General features: G+C 32.9%; 1 protein-coding gene across 2 annotated transcripts; it reads left to right on the top strand.

Moving 5' to 3' along the window:
* Positions 1 to 568: 568 nt before the first annotated feature.
* Positions 569 to 8,944, top strand: LOC18046462 (BTB/POZ domain-containing protein At1g04390). 2 transcript variants are annotated; one of them, XM_006440975.2, is made up of 11 exons: positions 569 to 758; positions 859 to 985; positions 1,782 to 2,289; positions 2,381 to 2,514; positions 2,623 to 3,056; positions 3,213 to 4,328; positions 4,709 to 4,858; positions 5,187 to 5,692; positions 7,345 to 7,432; positions 8,225 to 8,396; positions 8,830 to 8,944. In XM_006440975.2, exons 1-8 carry the CDS (start codon positions 646 to 648, stop codon positions 5,617 to 5,619), a joined length of 3,015 nt encoding a protein of 1,004 aa, XP_006441038.1. In that variant the 5' UTR covers positions 569 to 645; the 3' UTR covers positions 5,620 to 5,692; positions 7,345 to 7,432; positions 8,225 to 8,396; positions 8,830 to 8,944. The 2 variants fall into 2 exon arrangements, with proteins under 2 accessions (XP_006441038.1, XP_024044093.1); XM_024188325.1 differs by lacking the exons at positions 5,187 to 5,692; positions 7,345 to 7,432; positions 8,225 to 8,396; positions 8,830 to 8,944 and having other exon boundaries at positions 3,213 to 4,333; positions 4,709 to 4,838.
* The last annotated feature ends 6,948 nt before the right edge of the window (positions 8,945 to 15,892 follow it).

Genomic DNA, 15,892 nt, shown 5'->3' with positions numbered 1-15,892 from the left:
TAGATATATTTCATGCTGTTAAGTTGAGAGAGTCTTAAGTGGATATATCACATTATCTTCATGTCACTTATGATTATTGCATGATCGTATTCATACTATATTATCAAAATCTTTTTCTTAGATATGGATGAGAATTTAACACATATCTTTTGTATGTATAAAACAGATTTATATGGATGAGAATTTAACACAAATCTTTTGTATGTATAAAACCGATTTATAAAGAGTAATGCAAAATATTTATCAAGCTATATTTGCGCGAATCTTTTTATAAGAATTCTTATAACTTTTCTTTTTTTATTTTTCTTTTATTATGGTTATAGTTGCCCTACTACAAACCTCAGATTAAATGTATCAAAATTCAAAATTTCTGAGAGTAATTGGATATTTGAATTGTTTTGTTAAGACTTTGGGATATATTTAAGTATAAATAAAAAAACTGAGTCCATAATAGAGAAAGCATGAAAATCAAGGACCGATATGTTATTATTTTATTTTATTGAAAATATAGCTTTACCTTTTTTTTTTCGCAAATAATTTTAATTCCAAATCATCGAAGATAGGTCGGTTGAATTGTCCGGTAATATTATAACGGTGCGTGTACGTTCCCGCAATTTCTAAAAGAGTCAATTTGTGAACGGCAACATGAGACCGTCAAGAAAAGGAAGAGGAGGAGAAGGAGCAGGAGGAGGCAGCATCAGCGGCCACGTGTCCACTCTTCACCAGCGTCTCTTCCATGCTCTCAATCTAGGAACCAGGTTTAGTCATCAATTTAATTATTTTTTTTAAAGTTTGTGAATATGAAGTTTTGGTGTCGAGTTTAATTTTTAATTTTTAACCTCGAGTTTTTTTTTAAAGTTATTATGAGGGGAAAGAATTGAAATGGAAGTGTACGGATATCGAGATACAGAGACATGTAGTTCGATCCATAGCTGCCTTTCTTGATTCTGTTTCTGCTGAAACTTTACAAAATCCTCTTTTTAAGGTATTTCTTTTTTCTAATTACCTGCTTATATATACATATATCAATTACGGTTTGGAGCTGCTTTTGTGGAAAATTTGTTATTAAGAGTGGGTTTGGTAGTTGGTGTAACACTTCAATTTTCCAAGAGATTTTTGTAAAAGCACTTCGTGCACTTTCTGAATAAAAACCTATTAAATACATTTTTATGCATACAAATTGCTATAAAATTTTACATCTGTACATATTCCACATTTGCATTTTTGAATGGAATAAAATAAAATAAATAATGTGAGAAGTGTGCAATGATATATAACAGAATAAAAAGCTATTAAGTACATTTTATGTATACAACTTGCTATAAAATTTTACTCTCTACGTATTCGACATTTTCATTTTTGAATGGAATAAAAGAAAATAAATAATGTGAGACTTATGTAATGATATATCACACTGCTATGTCGAATTTGCAAAAGAGTTTGTATATATTATTTTACTATTTCTAAAATAATTTTTTTTCTTTTGGTTTTCAATAATGAGGTTTGGAAAAAGTATATTTAAGTTCTTCTCTAAAAAAGCAGTTAAAAAATTTCCTTCGGTAGTTGCTATTTAGAATATCAGTTATAAAAAGTAGTTTAAGGGCATTTCTGATCCCAAAAATGTTTTTTTTAGTTCAGCCAAAACTAGAAAGTAGACTTAATTAATAGCAATACTGCTGTTTGAAAGTGTTTATGATGTTGACAGCACTTCTAAACCCACCGGTAATATTTTAGCTACTGTCATTCTAATTTCTTTTTCCTTTATAACTCATAATTCTCAGGATTCGATTCCTCATATAGTTGGGGCTTTGGTATGGATTCTACAGTGTAAAAGTGGAGCTGTATTGAGTATTGCAGCAAATGAAGTTGTTAAGTTATTGAGCTGTGTACCCAATTCAATACTTCAACATTATGTGTTGGATCTTAGTCATCCTTTGTTGTCCTTGTTAACTTCCCATGAATTAGAAGTGTCTATTTCTTGTGCTATTGCTTTGAACATGATTCTATCAAACATGAGTGTAAAGAAGGAAAAACAAGTGTGGGAGATGATGAAAGATGCAAAAACTGTTGAATGTGTTGTTACAAACATAAGAAATTTTTCTGGTGAGACTATGCCAGTTGAGTATTTTCAAGAGATGTCTTCTCTTTTGAGTGTAATATTATGGCGATGGCCTCCATCTCGGTATTCTGTTTGGAATGATGCCATGTTGATGAAAGTTTTAGAGGCTCTACTTCTAAAGCCAGATCTCTCATTTAAGGTTGCAGTTTTGAAGTTGTATTCTTCAGTAGGTAATATATTATCCTTGGTGAATTTTTTTTTTTTTCCATCTTTGTTTGAGATTAACTTTTGAAATTGAATGGTTACCACATTCTCTGCTAGGTCTATGTGGTAATGGGGCCAAGAAGCTTCTAGAAAATGGCAAGCTCCTTTTACAAACAATGGTTTATTGCATGGATAGCTCACATGCGCCCTCTGTTCGGATAGAGGGGTTTAGACTAGCTCAATGTTTAGCGGTAATTGTTACAAATTTTTTCTTCACTCACGATTCTAATGGGTAATGTTACACACACACACACACACACACATATATTATTGTTTATCATCTATAATTCTTTGCTTAGACAGATGAACAGGGTTGCTTAAGAATGACAAGCTTGTGTTGTGATCCTTTGGTGAGAGCTATAGTTTGTGGGATGAATAGATGCAGCTTCCATTCTGGAAAGATTTTGAATGACCAGATGTCTTTGCTAGTGGAGGCATGTCGCCTGGCTTCAATTACTCGTTGGGCAGGGCAACACCACATTGTTTTTTGGAAGCAAGGGATTGACAAGGTCCTGCTTGATCTTCTTCTGGAGGATTTTCAGATTAAACCATCACAACATCTGTCATCACTAGAAGAACAGATATCCCTGGTGCAAGAGGGTCTTGGTGCAAATTTTCTTCTTACTTTGAGGCCATACATTTGGGATATCCTGGGATGGCTTGCAACTCATTGTCATGATGATTTCAACCATGAAAATGAGCTTCACATTAACATGCTTATTATGTGTGCATGGTAAAACTTCAACTTTTTATCGACTTTAGTTTTTCTTATACTAATTTACGTTTCATTATTGTGTTTATGTTGTTTTTCTTACTCTCTATGTTCTTTTCAATAGTTGATTGTCTTCTAGATTCTAATTAACTTTGTAATGATTGTATTTCTTTACAGCGTGGCCTTTGTTGATGCAATTCGCAAAGGGCGTCAAATATGTGAAAATGATGTGATACATGCCTCTAGAAGTGAATCAGCATCAAAGGCCGTTCTCATGATGATATATTCGCCTAGCAAGTACATTGCATCAACGGCCAGATTTATACTATCCCAAATTCTAAAGCCAAATGGCAAGGAGTACCTGAAGCACTTGCTGCATTTCCTAAATTATACAACATCAGGATTCAATATTGGATTGCCATATATTTTTCAAACAATCATTAACTTGGTGGGTTTGACATGTTACTTAGGCTTGCCACAGTATCAAAGGTATGTTAGTGGGAGTGAAGTAATGAAGACACTTTTGGCTTTTGTGAGGTGGTGCTGGAGCAATCCTTTACCCATCAAGAGGCAGAGCGTTGCCCCTCATTTGTATAATAAGTTTTCAGAGAGGACTTGTTGCTGGATAAATAGAGAATGGGAGGGTGAGGATGTTCGTTTGCTTTATGGTTTGTGGGCAGTAGCTGAGTTGGTACACCATTTTTATTCTGTGTCTTCTGATAAGCTAAACAATATGGAAGCTCAGTTGTTTAGCTTGCTCCAGGAGATCTGTATTAGAACCACCGCAGATGGACCACGATGGTTCGCTGCATACATTCTTAGTCATTTTGGATTTTATGGTTTTCTGAGTAAAATTGGGAAAAGGATTGGTAAAGCACTTTATATGGAGGAATTTGCAGACGTGCAACTTATTCTAGCAACTGGCAAGGCTTTGAGTGTTCATGGTGTTGTTCTCGCGATTCGTTGCCCACCACTGCTGCCTCCTGGTAATGAAAAAACATCTAATAATTCTTCCATGGGTGATGATACAGAAAAGCTGAGTGGAAATTTTCGGAAAACTGTTCGTTTTTCTACTCATGTTGATGGCCAGGCATTGCAGACTTTGTTGGATTTTGTTTACTTTGGTTATTTGGAAGGAGAAGAAGAACTTGTGAAGAGGCTGAAACCTCTAGCTAAAAGTTGCAATTTGCAACCACTATCACTGCTGCTTTACAGAAAGCGTCCGAATTGGGGAACTTCTATTCCTAACTGTGATCTTGCTCTTGGTCTTGGACCAGTTGGGCATCAGTTTTCGTATGGTTTGCTCCTTTCTTTGTTGAAGATTGAAGTTGCATTAGATCAATACGTTGTTTTATTTTTATTCTAAACCCTAAGTTTGCACTTGAAAAAGAGGCTTTATGGTGAAGAAAACCTATCTGTTCATCTCCCTGTTGTTCATCTCTAGTGCTATTTGTTTCATTTATGAATCATCAGTATATAATAATTTCTGGGTTCTTTATTAGTAAATAATATTTGTGTCTCACTGATACGAACAACTTCAAATTATTGATTTTCTGTTTTAAGGGCAGATGTTTGCTTTAAGTTCCCTCATGAAGGTGTTTGCTTTAAGTTCCCTCATGAACTTATTTAATTTATGGGAAAGTGTTGACCCTAAATCTTGTTTTTTGTTTCAGAGACATCATTTTGGAAGCCAAATCATCTGGACTGAGCTGGACTTGCAGTGTTTGCTCTCTGTCAGTGCCCCACAAGCATGTTCATAAAGTTATCCTGTGGTCAAGTTGTGATTATCTGCGCGCTTTGCTCAAATCAGGAATGCAAGAGAGGTGCTGGGATTTTAAAAATTTCTTTTGATATTTGTTCACTTGTCATCTAATAATTTACTGAAGTAAATGGTCAAAGCTTTCATTTTGTTAGGGTACCATTGTTATGCTTTTCATTTGATTTAGGAAATGCTGGGTCCCTGAGTTGGTTTTGATTGCTTATAATTCATTTTTCATCTTATATTCGTATTAGAATAAATCAATTCTGAAACATAATCAAAAGATCATATATTTATCAATTTTTCATTAGAGAAGTATAGTTTTTCTTTACCTATGTTTATTTTGCTTGACTACATTTTTTTATCTCATTTGATTATATATACGCTTGCAGCTATTCACAAACTGTTAAGGTGCCTGTTAGTTGGGAAGGTATGATTAAACTAGTGGAGTGGATTTACACTGATCAGCTGCCAAATCCTCCTTCTGGGTGTTTATGGGATAATATGGATAATGAGCAAAAACTTCATGAGTTGCATCCGTATATAGAGCTTTGTTGGCTTGCTGATATTTGGCTCTTGGAAGATATTCAGGATGCCTGCTTTAAAGTTGTTGTATCATGTCTTGATTCTGCCCGAGATTTGTCCATTAAAGTTCTCCAACTAGCAGCTAAATTTTCTCTATGGAAGTTGGCTGATTTTGCTGCAGCTTGTATGGCCCCTCTATATTGCAATCTACGGGACTCTGGTGATCTTGAAGACTTGGATGAGTTCCTAGTTGACATGGTTCGTGCTGCATCTGTTCGACATTCTCAAGGAGGAGGTTAGTCATTCTAGAAGATCTGGGCAGGTTTCTCAAGCAGGGACAGTATTAGAATCTCGATGGGAAGTTGGGTTTCAGGTACGCAATATTTTCTTTGGTTGATCAGTTTCATGGAGCTTGATTTGGTCAATTCTCTTCATGTAAATCCTTTTGGGGGTTAGGTGTTCCAAAATATTTTAGTGGGTATAACTGGTAATATGTTCCATGCTTGATATTTGATTCTTCCGTTGGTCTCTCAGACAGTTTTATTATTATGCTACTTCCTTTTGCTGTCCTCTGGACTAATGCTATCTGTAACTACTATGAAACAAACCTCTGCTGTCTGTGAGAGTTTTTTCAGCAACCTGCATTATAGCCTGGAGTTACAGATAAAGTCATACGTAGTCCTTCCTTCCTTTCTTAGATTGAAGTTGCATTAGATCAATATGTTCTTCTATTTTTTCAGCAATCTGCATTACCCTACCCTGTTCCTAATTTTTTTCTCCTTCCTCCATTTGAGTCTGTATTTCTATTTTATTACCAAAACAATCACATTAAGGTAGCATTTACTTTTATTCATTTTGTAATTAAAAACTACAATTCTTTGAATAAGGGTGAATCTGTAATCTAAAACATTTCACCCCAATCCATATATTTGTAAAATAAACTATTTATTTTATTATTAATTTTAATTATAAAAATTAATAAAAATTATTGATATTCTTAATTATGTATATCATGATTTTTTATTAATTTTAGTTTTAATTATTTAAATTAAAAATTATTGATAAGAGCAACACAAATGAAATATTATCAATCATATTGTACAAAATTGAAATTTTCTTGGAGTAATTATTAATTATTAATATTAAATAAATACAATGCTATTAGATCTAAATAAATATAATAATAATATTATTTTTAAATAAATGTAATAATATTTTATTTTAATAAATGTTATTAAATAAAATATAATACGGAAAGGGTAAAAAGGTAACAGGTAGGAGTGGATGCCCACTCCCACCTCCCCCATGGGAATAGGAATTCTACTCTTCGCTTCAAAAATGAGTGGGACTTCCGCTCTCCTCCTTTAATGAGTAAGTAAATACTTTAGTGGGAGGAATTCACATTCCTCACTCCCACTCCAACAAGTAAACATGGCATAATATTATGGAGGTGTCTCTTAAATGACTAAATGAACTCTGGTGATGTTGCTATGCTTTACAAAATCTGTTAGGAAACTGAAAGAGAACAAGAGAAATGAGTGAACAAGAGAAAGCTTATTGTAAAGTTCTGATAATTTGTTTGGAGTTTCTGGTTAGGATTTTTGTTGGTATTCTGCTCTGTATTTACAGTGACAACATTGCATGAGTTGCCCCTTTTTTTTTTTTTTTTTTACCTGTTGGTATTTCTACATTTGGAAAAATTCTGGCCATGTTCGGCTAAATCAGTTGATTACTGTGACTTGCTTTACTGGGTATTCTACATTTTAGAAGCACAAAAAGCAGTAATTGCATGAGGATCCTTTGACGTTTAAGCCGTACGACAGCCTATAATTCTGTGCCTATGTAGCATTGCTGCTCTTTGTTCTGTTTTTCAGTTTCTGGATATCTGCCTAACTGAGCAGCATCTAATGAACAATTATGCGAAGCATCATTGTTTTTTCACTTTGTATTTTTTATTCACGCAAAGATTTTGAGAAACAGTCCTGATTTTCATGTGGCATAACTATTGAACCTGAAATTATGCAGGTGAGGTTAAGTCTTCATTAAACTGTCTCTGAGAGTCTTGTTAGCGGGTTCAGCCTCATCCATGGTTGGCTTTTAATATCGAAACAAAGTAAGTGTTTTATTTATTTATTATTATTACCTTTGTCTGAGTTTGAGTTATATTTTAGACAGCTTTTGTTTTCCCTCCCTTGGATTTTTGCATTTTATATGAGCAGCTAGTCCACATTATAGATGTACTCAATTGTCATCTTTAATTCACTATTCAGTTTATTTGTTTTTTCTTGTTTTCTTTTTATTTCCCCTACTTAGTTTCTGCTTCTGTCATATGTCTGTGCTTTCTTACTAACTTAAGGCTTATAGATATTTGATAATTGTGGTTCCTACATCAGAGCTTTCTTATAGATATTTGATGATTGTGGTTCCTACTTCAGAGCTTTCTCACCTAGGGTTTGTAGCTGTACCTGTAAATTCCATTACTGGATAATCAAATTGCAACTCTCCAGAACAAACAGTATTTAACTGGAGATGGCTATTAGGGGCTTGTGTGCTCTTAGATTGTGAAAACTCTACTCATTTTTTGATTTGTTGGCACAAACATTGTATTTGGGCCCAGATTGAATTAAAATGGTGGTGAATTTTAATTAGAAGTCAACCTAGGATTTTTAATTGTTTGTTCGTTGTAAGATAAAGTTCGTGTGAATAACATTTCTGATTCTAGATGGCATATTAATAGCATATTTTGCCATGAAAAGATTCGAGTAAATGACACATTATGTGTTGATTATTCAATTTTCTTTTTTCTTTGTTGATTTTCATCTATGTAACAGGCTCACATGTTTTCTCTTTGTTTTATAAAACCTTCACAAAAAATATCTTTGTTTCTTTTGTTGGATTAATGCAGCAATTTAGGTGTTGAAGAAACATGGTGGATTGAGCTTTAGAATGATATCAAAATCCATCTTCATACTTTTTTATGAAGCATTAGAATTATAATGATCATGGAAAGTGGAAGTGGTGGAAGAACAAACTTATCCTTCAAGTTACCGTAGAATTTACCGCAGTCACTTAATTCTGTAAGTATCCAAGTTGACGTATCATTCTGGTTCTGAACTTTGGTTTTATTTTATTGTCTTTTACAAAGCATTGAATTTGGTATCTTTATAGAATTTTCGGTTCTGTGATTGATTCTATTGTACAAAACACGGACTTCATAATTTGGAAGTATAGAGCGCGAGCATATTCTGATATTACTAAGTTGACTAGTTTTCAGTATTAATACCAAGTAACTTTGTCTGGTAATTTTTTTGCTAGGAGCATGGAGTACAAAATAATACAGCATGAGTAATATCAGTGTAAATAGTAAAGGGCAACTATTCTTGCAAATTGCAATTTGCAACTTTACAGAATTAAATGGCTTAGTACATTTAGATATGATTATTGATAAAATATTGAAGAAATAATAATGTAACTAGCACGAGTAATAACCAGTTATTCTATCTATTTCAGGAAAATGTTACAGTGCCTCCGAGGCCCAACTATAGTTATTATTTTAGGCCCTGGTTTGGAGAAGCAGTAAAGTGGCATTGTGCTGGTCAAATGGCCAACTACACCTGCTCTACTAAGAGCATCTCCAAAAGACTTTTTAAATAAAATTTTACTTCTTATTTGAAAAGTCATATCAATATTAAACACTCCAAAAGGCACGTTAATTTAGATTCTTCAAATAAGATTTGTTTCTCACTTTTCAATATTGATGAGTGAGTTTCTCCCTCTTCTATTAATATTTTATTATTATTTATTAAAAAAATAAGACTGTAATAATTATTATTTATGTTTTTTTTAAATATAATAACAATTCAATTTGATAGTTGGAAGGATTTGATTAAAATAATATTAATTTATTCTTATTTGATAAGTCTTTTGGAGGGGATTATATTTTTTTATACATTTATTTGCCACATCAGTAAGCAAATTGAAATTTGAAAAGTAAAATTTAAAAACCCTTTTGGAGATGCTCTAAGACCCGCAATCACCCCAGGGTTTGTGCAGGTCTGGTTTGGTTATATTGTAGTTTTTAATATTAGTATTATTTTTGAATTATAATTATTTAATTTGATTTTGTTACTGCTTAAAAATTGAAGTTTGGCCCAATGACTCGGTTCATTATGATACGTATTTTATGGTGGATTTAAGCCACTCTACTGGTAACGATTGTGAGTTGTGTTTTGGAAGGTATAGATACGCCAAAGTGAAGTTCAATTCGTATTTAACCCTTAGTTAAGTTTACTTGAGGAACTTAGCTCTAAGGTGGTGTTTGGTTTTAAGAAAGGAGGAGAGGAAAAGAGTGGAATGGAGAGGAAATGAGAAAAAAAAGAATAGATGAAAATAGTAAAATTAAATTTCATTGTTTGGTTTGATATAAAATTTGGTAAGGAAATGAATTATAATTTTTTTCTTTGGACAAATTTATCTTTTATCTTAAATACTAAATTTTCTATATTAGTAATAAAATATAATTTAATATTAATACCAAATCTTTTTGATTTCAAAAAGTTCTAAAACAATTCATGATTTATATTTAATATAAAATATAAAATAATTTAATATACTAAAATATTTAATATAATTTAATATTAAATATAATTTACTATAAATAAAAGCCAATCAACAATAGTGGTCAACATAAGTCAACACTGATCAACAAAAGTCAACATCGGTCAACGGGGTTGGTGACTTTTTGGCGAAATTTTGGCAGCTTTCGGCGATGTCTAAGGGTTCGGCAGAGGTCCGACAATGGTCCGGCGACGATTCGGCGAAGTTAATTTATATTTATATATTTTCATATTAAATAAATAAATAAGTTTATTTATTTTATTAAATTTCTTAAATCATTTATTAAATTTAATTAATATAAAATTATTTATAATATTAAATTAATAAAATAAAATTATAAATAATAATTATTAATAGCATTAAACAAGTTAAAATATTGGAGGGCAAGTTTGAAAGCTTGAATTTTCAACATCAGAGGAATTTGAATTCTTCACTCTTTGGTGTGAAATTCAAATTCTACATTATAAGAGATTAAATTTTAATCGAAATTAAATTCTTATATATTTTGTGCAATCAAACAATGGAAATAAAAGTAGAATTTGAATTATTTTTCTCTCTTCCATTTTCTTCTCTCAACCAAACATCACCTAAGGGAATGATAAGCTAGTGAGAAATCAATCACCTTAGATGATTTGAAGTTGTACACAGATCAGAGACCTATACATATATGGTTAAATAATCCTTTGAGATTTGAAGAGTTAAATGGTCTTTTGAAAGGGCTAAATAAATTTTTTAAGATCTTAAGTGTTAAATGACTTTCAAAGGGTAAAATAACCCTTTGAGATTTGAAGAGTCAAATGACTCTTGGAGCATTGAAGAACCATGTGCCACTTCACTATAAAGATCTAGTTCTATTCACTTATGAAGCAATTCAAAAAACATTTCATAAAAATGAATTTTAGTGTTCTTCCAAAAATAATTTTCTGAAAGAAAAAACATTTCTAGATACATCTCATGAAACATTTCCTAAAACAGTTTTCAAATGCATTACCATATTCAGTTTAAAAAAATTCTAAACATTCATATTTTTCATAATTACACTTTCTATGTTAAACAATTTTAGAAAATTAATATTAAGCTACTGGTCCTCCATTATTTACTAAAGCTTCTATTCTCACATCAGTATTCACAGTGGGTGTCATTATTATTTAAGCTCAATCCATTTCTCAACAAAACAATAGTCGAAGTTAAAGTTGCAACAAGAGCTTATTTGAGTCATATTAATGCATGAATAGCTCTTGGACTTTACTCTTCAAACCACACAATAGAATCAGGTAGATCATAGGTTACCTAGCCTAAATTTTCGTTCAAGCCTAACTTTATTTCAATGGAGATCCTTGTGACACATGACCTGATGAAATTCCCCCCCTAACACACTTGGTGACTTCAATAGGAAGTTTCGTTAGGATTTTGATAATGGTTTCTAGTAGTAGAAAGAGTTATAACTTCCGCAATCAGAGCATTGGCGAACATGAATATTTTGAAGAAGTTATGGACCAAAGGAAGAATCATATCCGGGAAATAATAGTAGAAATGTTTGTTTAGCAACAAGAAGCCATGCTATAAGGGCAACTACAAGTTAGCCCACAAGATCAGTCTCGAGTCATACTACAGAATCACGTCTTAGATCAACCACAAACAAGGCCAACCGAGAGAAATTGAGCCTATCCTTGTCCTAGACAAAGTATGTGTCCCTCAAAGAGAGCCGTTTATGCAATTAGTTGTGATTGCTTTTCAAGAATTTAATAGAACGCTTCATTCTTGCAAAGAAAGCATTCCAAGTTCTTCTTCTTAGATTTTGGGTCGATCATCTTGAATTTTTATCGCTCAGTCTTTAGTTTACCACAAACAAAATGCAAACACACTTGTTATTTTAGCAGAGATAATGAATCTTTTGCGACGCCAATATCAAAATATGGAAGATATTGAATTTTCTTCATCACCACCATATCTAAAAGAGATCATGTATATGCCTTATTTTAAAGGCTATTGTTGCCCACGAATTTACCTGGTTTGATGGGTGAAAAACGAACTATAGAGAACACATCAGCTGTTATATTGACTCTCTTTGGCCAATATTTTGTTGACTTGGAGTTTTGATTCGGGGAATTTTCCAAATACCTCACAGATCGTGCTTATACTTGGGTATACTAATTTGGAAGTTGGTTCGATCAACTCTTGGAATGAAATGACTTTTACGTTTTGAACATTGGCCTTGTTTGTGGTTGATCTTGTTTCAGATTGAAGATTGAACAACTATGGAGGATTTGAATACGACTGTTCAGGAATCCAAAGAAGGTTTAGTGGACTATGTCAAGCATTTCAGAAATGTGGCATTAGATTGCTATGAGTCCAAATCTAGAAAAGAGATAGTTCGTATTTGTATTTGCAATACAGTGAATAGCCAATGAGTATTTTTGGGGAATCATGACATCATGTTGTTTAGTTTGTTATTAGAAAATAACTAGCAAAACTACTTTATCTGTGAGAGCAATGCCTACTTTTAATACAAGGTGGAAGGCTGCTCAATTTGCCTTAGTAGAAAGATGTTTCTAGCCCATATAAAAATATGTCAAGAAAGGAAGCCCCAACATCTTCTAAGTTGCATTGCAAGAATTTAAAGCTATTGTGGATCACAATTCCAGTCATTCAAACCAATAAGACTATTCCAATAAGACTATTAAATAAAGCAGAATAAAAAAACTCTAAGCTTTGTCGCCTACATCAAAGCCTCATTCATCCCACAGTGCATTGCTACCAAATCATCAAATAAAAAAAAAAAGAATGAAGATGGATCGTTACCGCTTCATGGAAGGGAATAAGATGTAGATGTTAACTTGTCACTTACCACAATGTTTGAGTAGCTATGACGATTGTTGTTGATTTTATTACAAATGATAATAGTTCAGTGATAGAAGTTGTGATGAAATATATTACTAAAGAGGAGTAGAAGACACCAAAAGATCATACAATGCTGCTAGATAATGACCTTATGGTATGCGCTTTTTGGCATAAGAACAAGTTCAAGTCTTTATGTGATTAATTGGATTATAGTTTGAAGGCATGTGTGGCAGCTACCAAAACACTATTTAGAGTTTTTGCTCTGTATGGACCAAAGTGCTTTACAGATGAAGCAAAAGTCAATAGTTTTTATCTTGAATCTACTAATGTGGTCATTTTTTTTTATAAGGATATTGAGGTAATAAATCCTGACCACTGACGTCCACTATTTTAAAAGTTGAGATCAACATAATATTGGTCAGAAGAGCTTTGGTGGATAGGTTCATCAATATTATTCTTTAAGTAGTGTTGGAGGCAACCAAAATATCCGTCAAGAGCATTTATGGTCCAAAAGTTACAATTTCTACATTTGTTATCTGTTTGAATCTACAACAGATACATTTGATTGGATTTGAAGGTTGGTACTCTTTGAGCTCCAACTATTTTTCATGTTATGGATGTTGAAATTTTATACCAGATTCTGTTTGGAAAGCCATTGTTGAATAAACACAAGGTGATATCTTTCACATCCATCAATGTGTGAAAGGAAGGATTAGAATAAGACAAATTTGATGCTATGGTTTCTAATACATTTCCATTGATAAGATTTTGATGCTATGGTTTCTAAATACATTCCCATATTCATTTATAAAAATATTCCAATACTCCGGTGGAGACATTTGGAAGGATGCTCTTGTGGGTGGCTTAACACCCTTCTCTAACTCTTATCTTATAGTCCGCTTTCTGCCATGGTGACAATTGCTTTAGTATTTTAGGTGGCATCCTCAAGGACTTGAGCTAACTGCCTTCTGTATGGGCTTTATGGTTGCGGTGCCCTTCCCGTCATCGACCTCATGAATTGTTGTGAGAAAGGTCTCCTCATACCGCTTGCAACCTTTGCTAATTTGCATTGCAGAAAGTTGGCCTGGTGGTGCTGTTTTGCTCCTGATCGGAACCATGCATAGGGCTCCCTCCAAGATGCACATGAGCTGTATCTTGGAATTGACACCATATTGAATTGCCGCAAAAATTGCATATCCAAAATAAGAGTAAAATCATCTAAAAGTACGACGAAGAAGTTTGCTTTACCTCGCCAAGGGCCTAGATGTAACTCCACATCCCATGCTACTTCGCTAAGTGGTTTGACCTCTAATTTACTGTCTTGAGCCATCCATTAGTTTTCTTGACTTTGAGACCAAGCCACTTGGCCATATCCACCTTGATGAAGTTGTGGGATGTACCTGTGTCAATCAAGGCTCACTACTAGAAAAATGGGCTTTACTGACACCAATTTAGTGTCAGTAATTACTTTTGCTGACACTTGTTAATTGTGTCAGTAATGCTCAAGCCAGAACACACTGACACTAATCTTTGGTGTCAGTGATTTTTGCGTCAGTATTTTGTGTCACTATAGTATCACCACCATAGTGATACTATGATGTTAGTATCAGTTGATACTATTTTTATGTCATTATTTTGTGTCACTAGAGAGTCACAAGGATAGTGACTCAATCGCGTTAGCATTTAATGATACTATTTACATGTCACTGATTTATGTGACTACAGTATCAGGAATCCACTGACTCAATAACATCAAAAATTCTTATCGTCATTTAAATAATTAGTGTCAGTATTAACGGTGCTATACCGGTTGTGTTTTATTTTTTTTAATGACATTATTCATGTTTATTTTACAATTAAAATAAACCCAAAATATATTAAACATACCAAATCTTGTAATGCAATTCACATAATACACATTTCAAATACATCAGTTAAATTAAAATAGTTCAAATACATCATTGTTTGGGGGTAAAAAACAAGTTCAAGTACAAAATTAAGCTTTGAACAAGTAGTATTCACGATAAAGTACTAAATTAATTTCGGAAAATTTAGCCAAGAAGAAAAAACAGATAACAATGTCACTGATTTTGGAGTCACTGATTTTGGAGTCCGCATATGCCTTCATTTTTTTTCCACCTACAAGTATATAAAATCAATTAGCACACCACAAAAAATAAATCACAGATTTGTTTTAAGGAAAAATAATCATAAATTACTTGTATGTTACCTCGCGATTGTAGGCTGTAATTAACTTGGCAACGTATGTAGCCCACTGATCACGAAGTCGCGAGAGGTCCTTGACAGTGTATTCCTCAACTCCCTTGAACTTTAATTTTAAAACAAGTTATTCACCGAAAATCCTTGACTAAACTACTTAATTATCATTCATTTAAATACATTTGTGTGTTAACAATTAAAGCCAACAAATAAACTCCAACAATGTTACTGTTTTATCCAAAATTATATAGGTAAATACTGAACATCCTGATCATGGTAATTCAAAAAAAAAAAACAACTTGTGAACCCCAACAGCAACAATATTTGATAGCCGAAACAACTTGTGAACCCCAACAGTACGCGATTTAATACAAATATAGATGTAGATACAAAACCTTAATTAGGATGACAACTTATCCTCATCAAAGTAAAGTACAAGCAACGACACCATAGCACATCCCCACTAACAACTACTTTGCAACCCAAACAATTGTTTTGTGTTGGGATATGCAGTACATTGTGTATATCCCAAATCCTAATTCATGTCTATATGGATATTCATATAATCTATTCAACAGTATGCAACATAGTCATCATTATAAGTACCCTCACAGTTTATAAAATGCATACAATACGCAATAAAAAGATAACTGTAAAAAAGCACACAGGTGTTTGAGCTGATTCATTTCACAATAAATTAAAACAATATGATACAGTATTGTAAAAATCATTTTCAATACTTACATTATTTTTCAGAACGTTCACATTTGTGATGATATCTTGCATGTATTTCATCACATAGTAACCACATTCAAAGCTGCTCGGCTGCCTCGGACACTACAAGATCAAAATTACATTAATTTTTTAGTGTACGTTAACAATAATTAGTTAGGTT

Source organism: Citrus clementina, unplaced genomic scaffold (assembly GCF_000493195.1).
Source record: "Citrus clementina cultivar Clemenules unplaced genomic scaffold, Citrus_clementina_v1.0 scaffold_3, whole genome shotgun sequence".
Classification (NCBI taxonomy): domain Eukaryota; kingdom Viridiplantae; phylum Streptophyta; class Magnoliopsida; order Sapindales; family Rutaceae; genus Citrus; species Citrus x clementina.
Note: the sequence above shows the minus strand (reverse complement) of the source record. Positions and strands in the feature narration are given on the sequence as shown.

Coding starts and splice junctions, on each gene's coding strand:
- LOC18046462 (XM_006440975.2), top strand. CDS start 646: ATGAGACCGTCAAGAAAAGGAAGAGGAGGAGAAGGAGCAGGAGGAGGC. Junction 759..858: donor GCTCTCAATCTAGGAACCAG/GTTTAGTCATCA, acceptor TTTTTTTTAAAG/TTATTATGAGGGGAAAGAAT. Junction 986..1,781: donor TACAAAATCCTCTTTTTAAG/GTATTTCTTTTT, acceptor CATAATTCTCAG/GATTCGATTCCTCATATAGT.